Below are 15,225 nucleotides of genomic sequence, written 5' to 3' on the forward strand. Positions count from 1 at the left end.
GACAATGACCCAAAACAAACAAGCAACAAACAATCAAGCATACAATACAAAATTTTATTTATTTATTTATTTATTTATTTTTTTTAAGTGTAGTCATAGTCAAGGAGGCCATAACCTTATTTAGATCTTGTGTTCTGATCTGTGGTATATCCCTGTGCTAAAGTAGTTCTGCAAGGGGAAGTAAGACTAAATTACTCTGCAAGAAATAATGAGAAGTTATTAGACATAAAATGTAAATATTTTACATTTTAGTTTTTTACATTTAAGAAAAAGAACACTATAGCCTTATCCGGACGGGATTAGTTCTCGGGGGGGACGTCTGTGAAAAATATTTCACACTTCTACTTAGTGATAAAACTCCTGCATCCGGACTGCAATTGAAAAAACAGGAGGACCAGTGAGTTTTTAGGCTTTCTTTGGTGTTTACAGGGATCTCCATGGAAACGCATGTCCAAAGTGTAATTACGGTGCGTAGCAGTGGACAAACAGCTATTTTATTAAACATGAGGTGACGAAACTCAGAGATGTGCGTCCGGACAGGACTAAAATTACCAGAGGACCACGGAGTTCAGAAAAAAAACAGTAGATAATTCAGCCTGTAATTTTCTCAGAGGACAGAGTCTGAGAAAAACATGTACATGGTCGTTCCAGATGGGAATAAAATCACAGAGGACCCCCCATAAAAGAGACAATAACCCCATAATCTCCTGAGAAACTAATCCTGTTAAGATAGGGCTTATGACATCTTAAAAAGAGTAGGAAGGTCAGACTTGGATGAATAGATCAGATGTTTATTAAGTATAATAGAACTAACATCAGTTAAACAGATTATAAATTATGTTGGCAATACTTTGCAAAGATAAAGGTAAAACAGTCTTGTACAGTCTGGAATAGAGTCTTGTATTTATATAGAAAGGTTAAATAACTAAGGAAGGTACAGATGTACAAATGCAAAAGCCACCTAAAAGAGAATATGTAGTCATCTGTCCATAAGCTAAGGCTGAAACACTGTTGGGTCATGCAAAAAGACAATGACCCAGAACACACAGGCAATATGATCTTACAATATGAAAAAGTCAAAATAAAGTTATTTCAATCATGTGGTCTGTCAGCTAAAGCACTTCTGCAAGGGGAAGTAAGTCATTCCAAAACACTCTAAAGTGTTTTGCTGCTGTCTATTTCTTATCAGAGGGCTGCTATTTAAATTAAATGTCTAAATAACTTCTAAATTCTATCACTTTATTTCACTTGAAAAAGGACCAAGCTGTTAAAATGTGTCAACCTTTCATAATGATGGAAACAAACATATTTCACAAAAACAATGTCCTTCCATTAACGTGCATGAAAGTTAGACTAGAAAAGTTGTAGAGAAATTGTGTTTATCTTGGAATACTAAAATATTGGGTTCTGTACATATAGTGGTGTGAAAAAGTGTTTGCCCCCTTCATCAAACTAAATAAAATATAAGTCAAAGACAACACAGGTAAACAAAATGCAATTTTTAAATGAATACATGGCCCTGTGTAAAAAAGTTTTTGCCCTATAAACCTAATAACTGATTAGGCCACCCTTAGCAGCAACAACTGCGATAAGGTGTTTGTTCAACTTTTGTTTCGCCAGTCCACAGAGTATTTTCCCAAAAGTCTTGGGGATCATCAAGATGTTTTCTGCCAAAACTGAGACGGGACTTAACGTTGTTTTTTTGCTCAGAAGTGGTTTTAGTCCTGGCACTCTGCCATGTTGGGTATACGTGACCTCTTGGATGAGTCATCACTGCACTCTTGGGGTAACTTTTTTTTTACACAGGGCCATGTAGGTTTGGATTGTTTTCTCTCTTTTTCTCCCTTTATTAAAAACTGAATTTTGACACAAGTTTACTTGTGAGAAATAAAAAAGGGGCTATAATGACTCATCACCCACTTATCAGACTCTGTGAGGCTGAAGACCAGACATATGAGTGTCACGTTCAAAGTTTATGAATGAACCTGACCTCTAGAAAAAGAGAAGTGCAGAAGAGAAGCTGCTGAATTTCCAGTTTCATTAGTTACACATCAAGTAGAGGATCACATGCGCAATTCAGCTCCGATCCCCTAATAGATACTGTACCTCAAACTTCCCAAATTTTGATTGTCATGTGAACCATCCCTGTAGCACAGCCAGTGTCTCAGGCTCAGTCTCAAGTCCCAGACAGCATTCTCATTACCACTTCCTGCATCTAGTTTAAGATGGTTTTCTCACAGACCCAGCCTCCTGTGATGGTGCATTGCCTGTCGTTCCAGTTGTTTTTAATTGGGATCCCACGGAATTCAGCACAATGTTCACTATCTTTATGATTGTTTGGTTCTCCACGGCTCCAGTAGCTGAAACATAGAGAATCAGAATCAGTTTCTGATCAGTGTTCCTGTAGCTTTAGGTCAACCCTTCTACTCAGTAATACAACTATTGCATCCGGACTCCAATTTAAAAAAACGTGAGGAACAGTGAGTTTTTTGGCTTTTTCGCTCACTACATCGCGTTCAGTAGCTCCTCCATTTCCACTCGTTGTTGTGTTTTTACGTGGATCTCCGTGGAAACGTGCACCCAAAATGTAATTATGGTGCGCAGCAGTGGACAAATAGCTGTTTTATTAAATGTGAGGTGACGAAACTCAGAGATGGTCGTTCGAACGGGACTAAAATTACAGAAGGACCACAGAGTTCAGTGAAAAACAGAGATAATTCAGCCTGTAATTTTCTCAGAGGACAGAGTCTGAGAAAAACACACACATGGTCGTTCCAGACGGGAATAAAATCAAAGAGAACCCCCCCCATAAAAAATTAAATTATCCCAGGACCCCCCCCCCCCCCCCCCCCCGAGAAACTTTAGGCCATTTTTTAGGAGCTGTTTAATCATATAGCTTTGTATCATAGGCTTTAGGCTTAGACCATTTTCACTCTTACGTCTTTGTTAATGTAGTTAAATATGTGCAAAACCCAACAATAAAGCGATGCATTAAAAGGTGATTTCTTTATAAATGTACCAACCCTTTTGAGAATAAAATAAAAAACAATACACTAAATTGAGAATATATGTTCTTTCTTAGAAACAATACTAAGTTGCACATCAGTGACTGTGACAGCTGCAGTATGACACTTTATTCCAGAGAATTTATTCCAGTTTCTTACTTAGTGGTCAGTTCAGATCCATCCACCCATTCCCAGGCGACCTCCGAGTCACTGCGGATCAGACCGATCCAAGCCCGTTCCTTGTCCAAGGTTTTAACAAGGAATTCCTGTCATTAATAAAACACATTTTACTGTGGTTCCCTCTGTATGAGTATTGGGTTACACTACTTTGGTAAAAGACATTTACTTCATTACTCTAATGTGTTTAATACTGTGTTTCAATTCACAATAAATAACTGCTTAAACAGTAGCACCATCCCATTTGGTGTATAATTCATAGTCACTTCTTAAGTGAGTCCATTATAGACCTTGTTACTCCTTAATAATTCTTAGAGCAAATGCCTGAGACCTTTTTTGAGCTTTCTCAATTTTGCAAATATTTATTTTCTTAGATTACTGTGATCCAAATTAGATAAAAAATTACCACAAGGTTCTTTTGTTTCAGAGGTCAGCGGTCCGAGACCTGTACTTGCGACCTTTCGGCGGTGTCTTTTAACATTGTATTGACTGTGGAGTCCACTTGCCTGTGGAAGGTGAAGGTGGTTGTGTTTCAGAGGTCACCAGTTCAAGACTGGACCTTGGTGGGCACTGGGACCTTTAGGAGTTGTCTTTTAACATTGTATTGGCTGGTAGGCTTAAAGCCGACCAAGGTACAATGGTTCAAAACCACCCAAAGGCTCACCAGTAGAGTCCACTGGTCTGTGGAGGGTGAAAGTGCTTGTGTTTCAGAGGTCACCAGTTTAAGACTGGTCTTTGTTGAGTATTGGGACCTTTAGGAGTTGTCTTTTAACATTGTATTGACTGGTAGGCTTAAAGCCGACCAAGGTACAATGGTTAAAAACCACCCAAAGGCTCATCAGTAGAGTCCACTTGCCTCTGGAAGGTGACGGTGGTTGTGTTTCAGAGGTCACCAGTTCAAGACTAGACCTTGGTGGGCATTGGGACCTTTAGGCATTGTCTTTTGACATTGTATTGACTGATGGGCTTAAAACTAACCAAGGTACAATGGTTCAAAACCACCCAAAAGCTCACCAGTAGAGTCCACTGGTCTGTGGAGGGTGAAAGTGCTTGTGTTTCAGAGGTCACCAGTTTAAGACTGGTCTTTGTTGAGTATTGGGACCTTTAGGAGTTGTCTTTTAACATTGTATTGACTGGTAGGCTTAAAGCCGACCAAGGTACAATGGTTAAAAACCACCCAAAGGCTCATCAGTAGAGTCCACTTGCCTCTGGAAGGTGAAGGTGGTTGTGTTTCAGAGGTCACCAGTTCAAGACTAGACCTTGGTGGGCATTGGGACCTTTAGGCATTGTCTTTTGACATTGTATTGACTGATGGGCTTAAAACTAACCAAGGTACAAATGGTTCAAAACCACCCAAAGGCTCATGGACATGCTTGTCTTTTAGCGGTCACTGATTTGAGACCAGGCCTTGGCGGTTTATTTAAACAATTTAAAATCAACCATTTAAAATCTATTTAAAATCGAAATAAATAGACCACTATTATCAGTGCAGCCGAATATTGACTGCTTAATAGCATCATGATATTTTGTCATTTAAGGCTCTGCTTTTAAACATTGATCTATGTTGCTCAAAATATATGGCTATTCTTCTTGTATAGAGCAAACTCAAACAATGTGAATGTCAGCGTCAGATTAGCTCTAGTCCACATCTCCAAACTAGCAAGTCTTTGAATTTTTGAGGTCATTAACACAAGGGTGTTATGACCTATGACATTTTTATGGTTGTTCTCAATGAAGACATGTATGGTTATAATTTGTTTGGCATGAATATTTAAGGTGCATAATATTGGTCAATATACTTGACTTGAATTAGGTTCAGATCACATTTTCTGACATATTTATGCAGAAAAACATGAAATTCCAAAGGCTTACACATACTTTTTCTTTGTCACTGTATAATAAATGCTGTATGTCTAACAATCCTCTCCCGATATGTGCTAACGTGTTAGTTACAGTGGCTTGCGCAAGTATTCATACCCCTTGAAATGTTTCACATTTTTTCACCTTACAATGACAAACTTAAATTCATTTCATTATGCTTATAAGTGATAGATTAACACAAATTCTATGTAAACAGCATTTTCACAGAAGCACAATGAGATTTAGGTCTTTGACTTTGACTGGGTCATTCTAACATATGAATATTCTTTGATCTAAATCATTCCACTGTAGTTCTGGCTGTATGTTTTGGGTCATTGTCTTGCTGGAAGGTGAATCTCCTTTCCAGTCTCAAGTCATTTTCAGCCTCCAACAGGTTTTCTTCCAGAATTACCCTGTATTTAGCTGTAGATTTCTGCAGCTCCTCCAGAGTGACCATTGGCCTCTTGATTGATGCTTCTTTGACCAGCGCTCTTCTTGCTTCTTCTGTCAGTTTGGGTGGACCATGGTCATATCTTGGTAGGTTTGCAGGTGTAGAATATTCATTCTATACTCAATTTCCATTTTTGGATGATGGATTGATTGAACAGTGCTCCTTGGGATATGTTTTTATAACCTAACCCTGCTTTAAACTTCTCCACATATTATCTCTGACCTGTCTGGTAAGTTTCTTGGTCTTCATGATTTTCATTCCACTTCACAATGATGTGCTACTTTGTTTTGGTCTATCGTGTAAAACTATCATGTAAAATCTCACTAAAATTTGAAAGTTTGTGGTTGTAAGGTAACATTCAAGAGATATGTATACTTTTGTAAGCCACTGTACAACTGACAAATTTAGATAATAGCTGATAACCTCTGGACTGCCATCAGAAGACATTTAAACACTGTCCTCCAATATAGTCATATTAATATAAAATGCAGTTTTCTCTTACCTGTTCTTCTTCACTGTTGATGATCACCAGATCTGCTCCTTTGCCTAAGCAGTCCTCTCTGCTCTCACTCCAGGTTTTCTCCTCAGTAGAAATGTGGTAAAGACTGGTGTGGAACAGTTTCCAGCCCTGCTGCTTGGCTTCAGCTATGCATTGAATGCAAAGAAAAGCACAAACACTCCTAAACAAATATGGCAACCACATGGCAGTAGGACAACAATTGCTTTGTATAAGAAAAATAAACACTTAAGGGCCATTTCACTGAATGGGTGCCATTTGCTTGTTTTCACCAACTTTAAATCCAATAACACATATATTTAACTATTCAAAACATGTACTGGTTAATATCAGACAGCTTTACTTAATGTTTTAATATTTTTAAAAGGTTTATAAGCCGAAGATGGTTACAAAACATTCAAACGTTTTGTTAAATGTTTAAATGTGAAGTTTACAAAGCATGTTTATAAGCAAGTCCACTAATTCCTTTGATTTTCTTTCAAGAAAGTCTATATTTTAAAGAAAATGGGTAACTGCATGATCAAATAATTGATATTTATGACAAAAAAGGTCACTCCTGTTACTGGAACACATTCCTGTTACTGGAACTCATTCCTGTTACTGGAACTCACTCCTGTTACTGGAACTCATTCCTGTTACTGGAACTCATTCCTGTTACTGGAACTCACTCCTGTAACTGGAACTCCTTCCTGTTACTAAAACTCATTCCTGTTACTGAAACTCACTCCTGTTACTGGCACTCACTCCTGTTACTGGCACTCATTCCTGTTACTTTTTATGTTTTGAGTAACAGTAATGAAAGTAACAGGACTTTATCCTAGAATTAGCAAAAACATGAAAAATAGCTAAATGGCGGCTATGCTAATAGCAAGAGGACACTGAGCACACTAGTGATTTTCCCCTAAAATTTGAATTTTAAAAAATAAACAAATAAGATTTAAGTATTAATGGTCGACTGCATGTTCAAATAATTGATATTTATGACAAAAAAGTTACTCCATTTACTGGAACTCATTCCTGTTACTGGAACTCACTCCTGTTACTGGAACTCACTCCTGTTACTGGCACTCATTCCTGTTACTGGAACTCACTCCTATTACTGGAGCTCACTCCTGTTACTGGAGCTCACTCCTGTTACTGGCACCCATTCCTGTTACTTTTTGTTTTGAGTAACAGGAATGAAAGTAACAGAACTTAGTTTTTATCCTAGAATTAGCAAAAACATGAAAAATAGCTAAATGGTGGCTATGCTAATAGCAAAAGGACACTGAACACATTCTGGTGATTTTCCCCTACAATTTGTATTTTAAACAAATAATATCTAAGAATTTATTCAGGTAACAGGAACGAGTTTTAAGATTGACCTCCTCAGTCATAGCTACAATAAGATCAAATATACAGAAAAAATAGAGAGAACTTAATTTTGGTCTTCAGAAGATCCAGCTGATGTCACTTCCTGTTGTAGATGTAGGATGTTTCAGATGATCAGGGTAATGTGTTACGGTAACAGGACTGAGTGAAAACGAGGGACAGAGCTAAAATGTGTATTTTAACTTACCTATTATGGATTTATTCTGAAATATATATATATATATATATATATATATATATATATATATATATATATATATATATATATATATATATATAAAGCACCTGTGTTTTCTGTTGCCAACTTAGCAATATCCTAGAAATGTACCTGAGCACACTTCATTTCCAGACCACCACACCCATAAGCTTTGATGTATATCGTCACTGTCCAATGAAAAACACTTATCTCCATTTTTGTCGATTTTTAGTTTACTACATAATTTGAACAGCCAAACTGTTCCTTACCAAGTGCCAAAATTTCTTGATGAACGGACCAATGGAAACTCTTCAAAATGACCTGAAATAAACTCTTTTTACATTGACTTCTATTGAAAGTTGACAAGGTTTTTTCTCTCTCCTGTAAACTGCTGTTTCGGAGATAAGTGTTTTTCGTTGGACAGCGACGATATATATATATATATATATATATATATATATATATATATATAAAGCTGGTGCAAGGTATGAAAATACACTAATGGCGCAGGGTGTAAGATAGAACCCTTAAAATTAAATATTAAACTCTCTATACTTACCCAAATATGCAATGACACCCCGAAAAACTTCAGCCTCAGCCTCAGTCTGGGGCTGATACATTTTTAATTCATCCCATTCATTTGTCATATTCAACAATCTGGACTGTAGGTGGTCTTGCTCTGCAGAGAACTGGATCCACAGCAGTATGATGGCAGTCAGCAGGAGAACACACAGCAGCCCCAGAACCACGGCAACCAGTCTGTAGCGTCGCTTTCCTGTAGATGCAAAAGAAAGTGAACCCCTTAGTAATTCTAATTTACACCAAAATGCGCACCAATAAACCACACGAACACACACGTCTCCTGGTTGGTCAGAGCTTTCTGGCGTGGGAGCACCCGAACATCCCTTTCAGACACCTTCCTCTTACAGCGTCCACAGTTAATCCTGTTGGATGTGGTTGGTCCTTCTTGGTGGTTTTGCTGACATTACCCTGGATACCAACCGTGGCTCTTGATACATCACAAAGACTTGCTGTCTTGGTCACAGATGCAACAGCAAGACGTGCACCAACAATTTGTACTCTTTTGAACTCTGGTATGTCACCCATAATGTTTTGTGCATTGCAATATTTTGAGCAGTAAAACTGTGCTCTTACCCTGCTAATTGAACCTTCACACTCTTATTGCTCTTACTGGTGCAATAATGTGCAATTAATGAAGATTGGCCACCAGACTGCTCCAATTTAGCCATGAAGCCTCCCACACTAAAATGACTGTATATATTGCTGTCTGGTTCAACATAGGGTCACATTCAAGTGTGTGCGTCACCTCTACAGTTGTGTAATTCTTTGGGAAAGACCCTTTTTATTTCGGATTGATACATAAGGGACTATAACCTTTTAATGCATTAAGAATATAGGGTAACAAAAGGAAGTGACGAAAGGGTAAAAAAAAGGTCATCAACTTTTTGCAGAATTAATCACTCCAAATTTTATGTGGAATTAAAAAGCTTCAATGGGTTTCCATGGCCAAAATGCTGCACTTAAGGCTTACATGCCAGAATGCAATGCAGAAGAGCGGATTCTTTTGGCAATATAGTTTATGTGACAGAAAAACATTTAACTTTTTAATTTTCACTGAATCTGAGTTTTGTAATACTGTACTTGTTTTTTTTTTCCTTCTCACTTCACTTTTAACTGGGACTCCCGTTATTGCACAATGCCGCTACGCTCAGCGAACAGGGGGCTGCCATATGCGTCCTCCTATCCATCCTTCCTTCCTCTTTATTGGTGAGATCAAAGGGATCTGAACCCACAACCTCCTGATGTGTGCATGCTTCAATTATGCAGAAGTAAGTAAAAGTGTGTTATATGACACTGAAAAATGTTCTTTGACGCTCTTTGTTCATTTAAAAAAAAAAATACTGTGGTCGGTGTATATATCAGATTCTCCAGGTACAATAAATGTTTAAGGCATATATCATTAAGACATTCTGGAGGAATCTGGGAAATGTGTCACAAAACTTGGCCTCAGTCTCAGGTCATGAGTCTTCCTACAATACAATGACCCAAAACAGACAGCTAAAACATGCAGGACTGTCTAAAAGCAAGTAATTGACTATTTTGAAGTGATGAGCCTTCGATTTTCTGCATACTTCTGGGGTTGAATGTGACAGGGTTTAATGAGAAGGTTGTGTGTGAGGGGGTTGAGTGTGGTGGGGTTAAATGTGACAGGGTTGAATGTGACAGTGTTGAATGTGACAGTGTTGAATGTGACAGGGTTAAGTGTGATGGTTTTGAATGTGATGGGGTTGAATGTGACGGGATTAAGTATAACGTGGTTAAATGTGATGGGGTTGGATGTGACTGGGATGAGTGTTAAGGGATTTAGTGTGTCAGGGTTGAATGTGATGGGGTTGAATTTGACGGGGATGAGTGTTAAGGGATTTAGTGTATCGGGGTTGAATGTGATGGGGTTGGATATGACTGGGATGAGTGTTAAGGGATTTAGTGTGTCGGGGTTGAATGTGACAGGGATGAGTGTAAAGGGATTTAGTGTGTCGGGGGTTGAATATGACGGGATTAAGTATAACGTGGTTAAGCGTGATGGGCTTGGATGTGACAGGGATGAGTGTTAAGTGATTTAGTGTGTCGGGGTTGAATGTGATGCGGTTGAATGTGACGGGATTCAGTATAACGTGGTTAAATGTGATGGGGTTGGATGTGACAGAGATGAGTGTTCAGGGATTTAGTGTGTCGGGGTTGAATGTGATGGCATTGAATTTGATTCAATGGTTGAGTGTGACGGGGTTGAACGTGAAGGATTGAGTGCAATGAGGTTGAGTGTGAGGGGGTTGAAATTGGGGGGTTTGAATGTGATGTGGTTAAATGTGACGGGGTTGACTGCAACAGGGTTGAATGTGATGTGGTTGAATGTGACGGGGTTGACTGTAACAGGGTTGAATGTGAAGAGGTTGAATGTAAGGGGGTTGAAATTGAGGGGGTTGAATGTGACAAGGTTAAGAAATATGGAATTGAGTTTGACAGCGCTAAGTGTGACGGGGTTGAGTGTGATGAGGTTGAATGTTAACGTTTAGATTATAGTAGTGATAATTCCATATCTAGCTAAAGCAGTAGCACCACATGGTATTTAGCACATATATACATATATACATATATAAACATATTTATATATGATGAGATAAAAAAAAAACTAGGAAATTTGTGTTGAAATTAAAATTTCGTATTGAATTAATTCAGCTTATGTAAAGTAATATATATGTAAATAGTTAAAAAAGTTTGTCATTAATTGTTATTTTTAATTACAATATTTGGCTGATGTTCATGAAAAATATTAATAATATAAAAATATATAATTTTTTTGTAATTAATGTATTTAAAAATTGTTTTACATCATATGAAACAACACTTTCTATCTATTAAATGCTGACTTTAAAAATATACATGACAGCAGTGTAATATATACCTAAAAGTCTCCTTACCTGTCTTCTGAGGACTTGCTCCAGGTGTGTTCTGCTGATGGTGAGGATTAACCTGTGAATTCTCATAGACGTCTTCATATTGATGCTCTTCTGAATCAGATCTGCCGTCTGCAGTTTTCTCCACGTTCACATACATAGTATCTCTCATCTCCATTCTGCCCGGATAAGACTGTGATACTGATAAGAGTGATACTGTGTAGAAGTGTGTGTGTGTATATGACTCTCTTCAGCTCTGAAATTGTGTGTGTGTGTGTGTGTGTGTGTGTGTGTGTTTTTGTGGCGAGGTGTTGTAATTCTCAAAGTGAAGTGTTGCAACTAAATGTGGAAAGTCTTTGAGGAAGTTTTTTTTTCTACCGAGGATCTGATGATTAGGAACACTACATTAATAGCAGATAAAAACATTACAGTTACAATTTCAGCTGTAGGTCTTTTGAAGTTTGTCTCCACCAACTTTGCACATCTAGAGACTGAGATTTTTGCTCATTCTTCTTTACAAAACAGCTCAAGCTCAAACTCTGTTTGAGTTAAAGTTTTTTGTCAATGTAGGGGTATTGAAAGTTTATTTAAATCCGTTTTCCATTAATAGCTGAAATCTGAAGTAATGAAGCATACCGGTCCTGCTTAAAATGTTTATAAACATTTCCTTACCTGTATTTTTTTTTGTGGACATTTCCGCCTCTGGAGCACCCTCTCAACTTTAACTGTGTTGTAGGCAAGGATAATGTGTCCGTGTACTTTAGTTTGTAGACACTTACAATATGCAGATCAGTCTCTGATAGCAGGGTCTCACTGCCACAGCCAATCAGCTCTCCCTCCTGCCCTGCCTCTAAACCCATACATCACCCAGTGCTCCTCCCAAACTACCCCTCCCATTTTTAGCATTTTTTTTTCAAATTTGAGCTGAGCGGTGAGTCAGCTAAAATCAGGGAGTTTAGTGCACCTTTCAGTCAGTATTAGAAACAGGTTGAGTTTGGGTGAGGTTTCATGATAAATCCAATAGAGGGAGCCAATCAGCAGCTTAAGTGCTGGATCTGTGGCTGTGAAGTTGATCAGTGATTGGAAGCCCTGCAGTAAAATTACAAACATGTATATTATAAATATTTTATTAATCTTTGAGAGTTATTTACTGTTTTTTTTTTCAAAGATGATTTACATTGTTGTAAATAAACACATGAGCTATCCAGATGGCGCAGGATATTTTCCAATTGTTTTGGGAGCTCTGATACCCATTCTGATAGCCATTTTAACACATGAATATTCTTTGATCTAAACCATTCCACTGTACCTCTGACTGTATGTTTAGGGTCATTGTCATGTCGGAAGGTCTTTTGCAGATTGCCCTGTATTTCGCTCCACCCATCTTCCCATCAACTCTGACCAGCCTTCCTGTTCCTGCTGAAGAAAAGCATCCCCACAGCATGATGCTGACTCTGTGTTTTGCAGTAGGGATGGTGTGTTTATGGTGATGAGCAGTGTTACTTTTCCACCACACATAGCACTTTACAATTAGGCCAAAAACAAAAATATATATATTTTAGCCTCATCCGAACACAGAACCTTCTTCCACGTTTGCTGTTTCTCCAAGATGGCTTGTGGCCATAAGCAAAAAGCACTTTTTATGTCTTTCTTTCAACTTATACGTAACTTATAAAAGTGAAATGACATTACATAAATCATTATATGTTTTAATTTATTCTGCCATAACATAAACATAGTCAATAGATGAAAACTCTTCCAAACTGTGTTTAAAATTGAAAAATAAACGTTTTTCATTTATTTTAAAATGGGAAAAAATACTTTAAGGCAGGGGTCGGCAACCTTTGAGACATGGAGTGCCAATTTTAACATTTCTAGTCAATGAGGGTGCCACTATCAACAATAATGGTAAAAAAAAACACACACAAACAAAAAAAAATATGTTCTACAAATTTGGATTTTTTTTTTTACATAGAAAATGTGCTTTATAAACAAAATTATTATTATTATTATTATTATTATTATTATTATTATTATTATTATTATTATTATTATTATTATTATTATGTAATCAGAATAACAGTGAGTCCAGCTCTGGATTAACGTGGCTTTATAGATAAGCGTAACTTGCACTGAATTAATATATCTTGCCTACCAGTCAGTGTGATCCCTGTCCTTGCTTTTCTTGGCTGAGCTTTCTTATCTGGGGGTTGTAGTTTGTCACTTTTAATTGTAAACGTGACTCGAAGTTGTCCGTCGTCAAACGGCTGTGGATAGGGCTCAGCACACTTTTCATGTGCGAAAATACCTGCTCACACAGGTATGTTGAGCCGAACACTGACAAGAGGGCCAATGCAATGCTCTTGAGACAGCCAAACTTTTTTGGTGCAGACGTCCAGCGTGCGAGGATGCAGGCTCCGTGCTGTTGCACAGGGGTGGATTCTAACTGCTTTCGGAGCTCTGCAAACTTCGTCACCTACAGTGGTGAGCTCTTCAGCTCTATCAGCTGCATCTCCACGTACTGTACATCCATCCAGTCGATCAGAGCTGCGACACGATCTTTGACAAACCAGTCTTCCGTCCAGGAGTAATGTGAACCTATGCTAAGCTAACACCATTGAATGTAACTGGAACCTATGACCTATGCTAAGCTAACGTCATTTAATGTAATGGGCACCTATGCTAAGCTAACGTCATTAAATGTAATGGGCACCTATGCAAAGCTAACGTCATTAAATGTAATGGGAACCTATGCTAAGCTAACGTCATTGAATGTAATGGGAACCTTTGCTAAGCTAACGCCTTTGAATGTAATGGGAACCTATGCTAAGCTAACACAATTGAATGTAACTGGAACATATGCTAAGCTAACGTTATTTAATGTAATGGAAACCCATGCTAAGCTAACGCTATTAAATGTAACTGGAACCTATGCTAAGCTAACGGCATTGAATTTGATAGGAACTTATGCTAAGCTAATGTCATTGAATTTAATGGGAACCTATGCTATGCTAACGTCATGGAATGTAATGGGAACATATGCTAAACTAACGTCATTGAATGTAACGGTGACCTATGCTAAGCTAACGTCAATTAATTTAATGGGAACCTACGCTAAGCTAACCCCATTGAATGCAATAGGAACCTATGCTAAGCTAATACCATTGAATGCAATAGGAAACTATGCTACGCTAACGCAATTGAAAGTAATGTAAACCTATGCTAAGCTAACACCATTGAATGTAACGGAACCTCTGCTAGGTTAACGCTATTGAATTAAATGAGAATTAATGCTAAGCTACGCCTTTGAAAGTAAAGGGAAACATTCGCTAAGCGAACGCTATTGAATGTAAAGGAAACCTATGCTAAGCTAATGCCATTGAATGTAACTGGAACCTATGCTAAGCTAACGTCATTTAATGTAATGGGCACCTATGCTAAGCTAACGTCATTAAATGTAACGGAACCTCTGCTAGGTTAACGCTATTGAATTAAATGAGAATTAATGCTAAGCTACGCCTTTGAAAAGTAAAGGGAAACATTCGCTAAGCGAACGCTATTGAATGTAAAGGGAACCTATGCTAAGCTAATGCCATTGAATGTAACTGGAACCTATGCTAAGCTAACGTCATTTAATGTAATGGGCACCTATGCTAAGCTAACGTCATTAAATGTAATGGGAACCTATGCTAAGCTAACGTCATTGAATGTAATGGGAACCTATGCTAAGCTAACGTCATTGAATGTAATGGGAACCTTTGCTAAGCTAAACCCATTGAATACAAGCGGTTAACCTAATACTGCTAGCCAAATGAGCTGTGGGGAGAAGCTGTATCCATGTGTATGCAGATTGAGAGAACTGAACTTATATATTTTATAACAGGTTGACAGCAAATAAACTTTGAGAAGTTAAACATTTATTTTTTAATTAGTAAATAAATTAGTTACTAGATTATTATTTTGATTAGAGATTTTGATACACATTTGTAGTGTTATTTATTTATATATATATATATATATATATATATATATATATATATATATATATATATATATATATTTTTTTTTTTTTGATGATTATTGGTTTAACTAATTGGTAAAAAATCTAAAGGTTACCTAACCCTAAAGTAAAAATAATCCTTAACTTGTACCTAACTGGTAAAATTCTTAAA

The 15,225-nt window shown here is 37.5% G+C and overlaps 1 protein-coding gene across 1 annotated transcript; it reads right to left on the reverse strand.

The window, feature by feature from the left end:
• Positions 1-86: 86 nt before the first annotated feature.
• LOC125787628 (CD209 antigen-like protein C) lies at positions 87-13,035 on the reverse strand. Its single transcript, XM_049472085.1, has 5 exons — positions 11,078-13,035; positions 8,137-8,352; positions 5,996-6,138; positions 3,165-3,271; positions 87-2,360 (listed from the first exon to the last, which is right to left on the reverse strand). Exons 1-5 carry the CDS (start codon positions 11,229-11,231, stop codon positions 2,216-2,218), a joined length of 765 nt encoding a protein of 254 aa, XP_049328042.1. The 5' UTR covers positions 11,232-13,035; the 3' UTR covers positions 87-2,215.
• Between the last annotated feature and the right edge of the window lie 2,190 nt (positions 13,036-15,225).

Source organism: Astyanax mexicanus, chromosome 25, assembly GCF_023375975.1.
Source record: "Astyanax mexicanus isolate ESR-SI-001 chromosome 25, AstMex3_surface, whole genome shotgun sequence".
Classification (NCBI taxonomy): domain Eukaryota; kingdom Metazoa; phylum Chordata; class Actinopteri; order Characiformes; family Acestrorhamphidae; genus Astyanax; species Astyanax mexicanus.

What these genes read in the sequence shown, in the direction of transcription:
- LOC125787628 (XM_049472085.1), bottom strand. Translation starts at nt 11,231, where the DNA reads ATGGAGATGAGAGATACTATGTATGTGAACGTGGAGAAAACTGCAGAC. An exon ending in AGCAAGTCCTCAGAAGACAG is followed by an intron (nt 8,353 to 11,077) that starts GTAAGGAGACTT and finishes TTGCATCTACAG; the next exon opens with GAAAGCGACGCTACAGACTG. An exon ending in GGGTGTCATTGCATATTTGG is followed by an intron (nt 6,139 to 8,136) that starts GTAAGTATAGAG and finishes TTCAATGCATAG; the next exon opens with CTGAAGCCAAGCAGCAGGGC.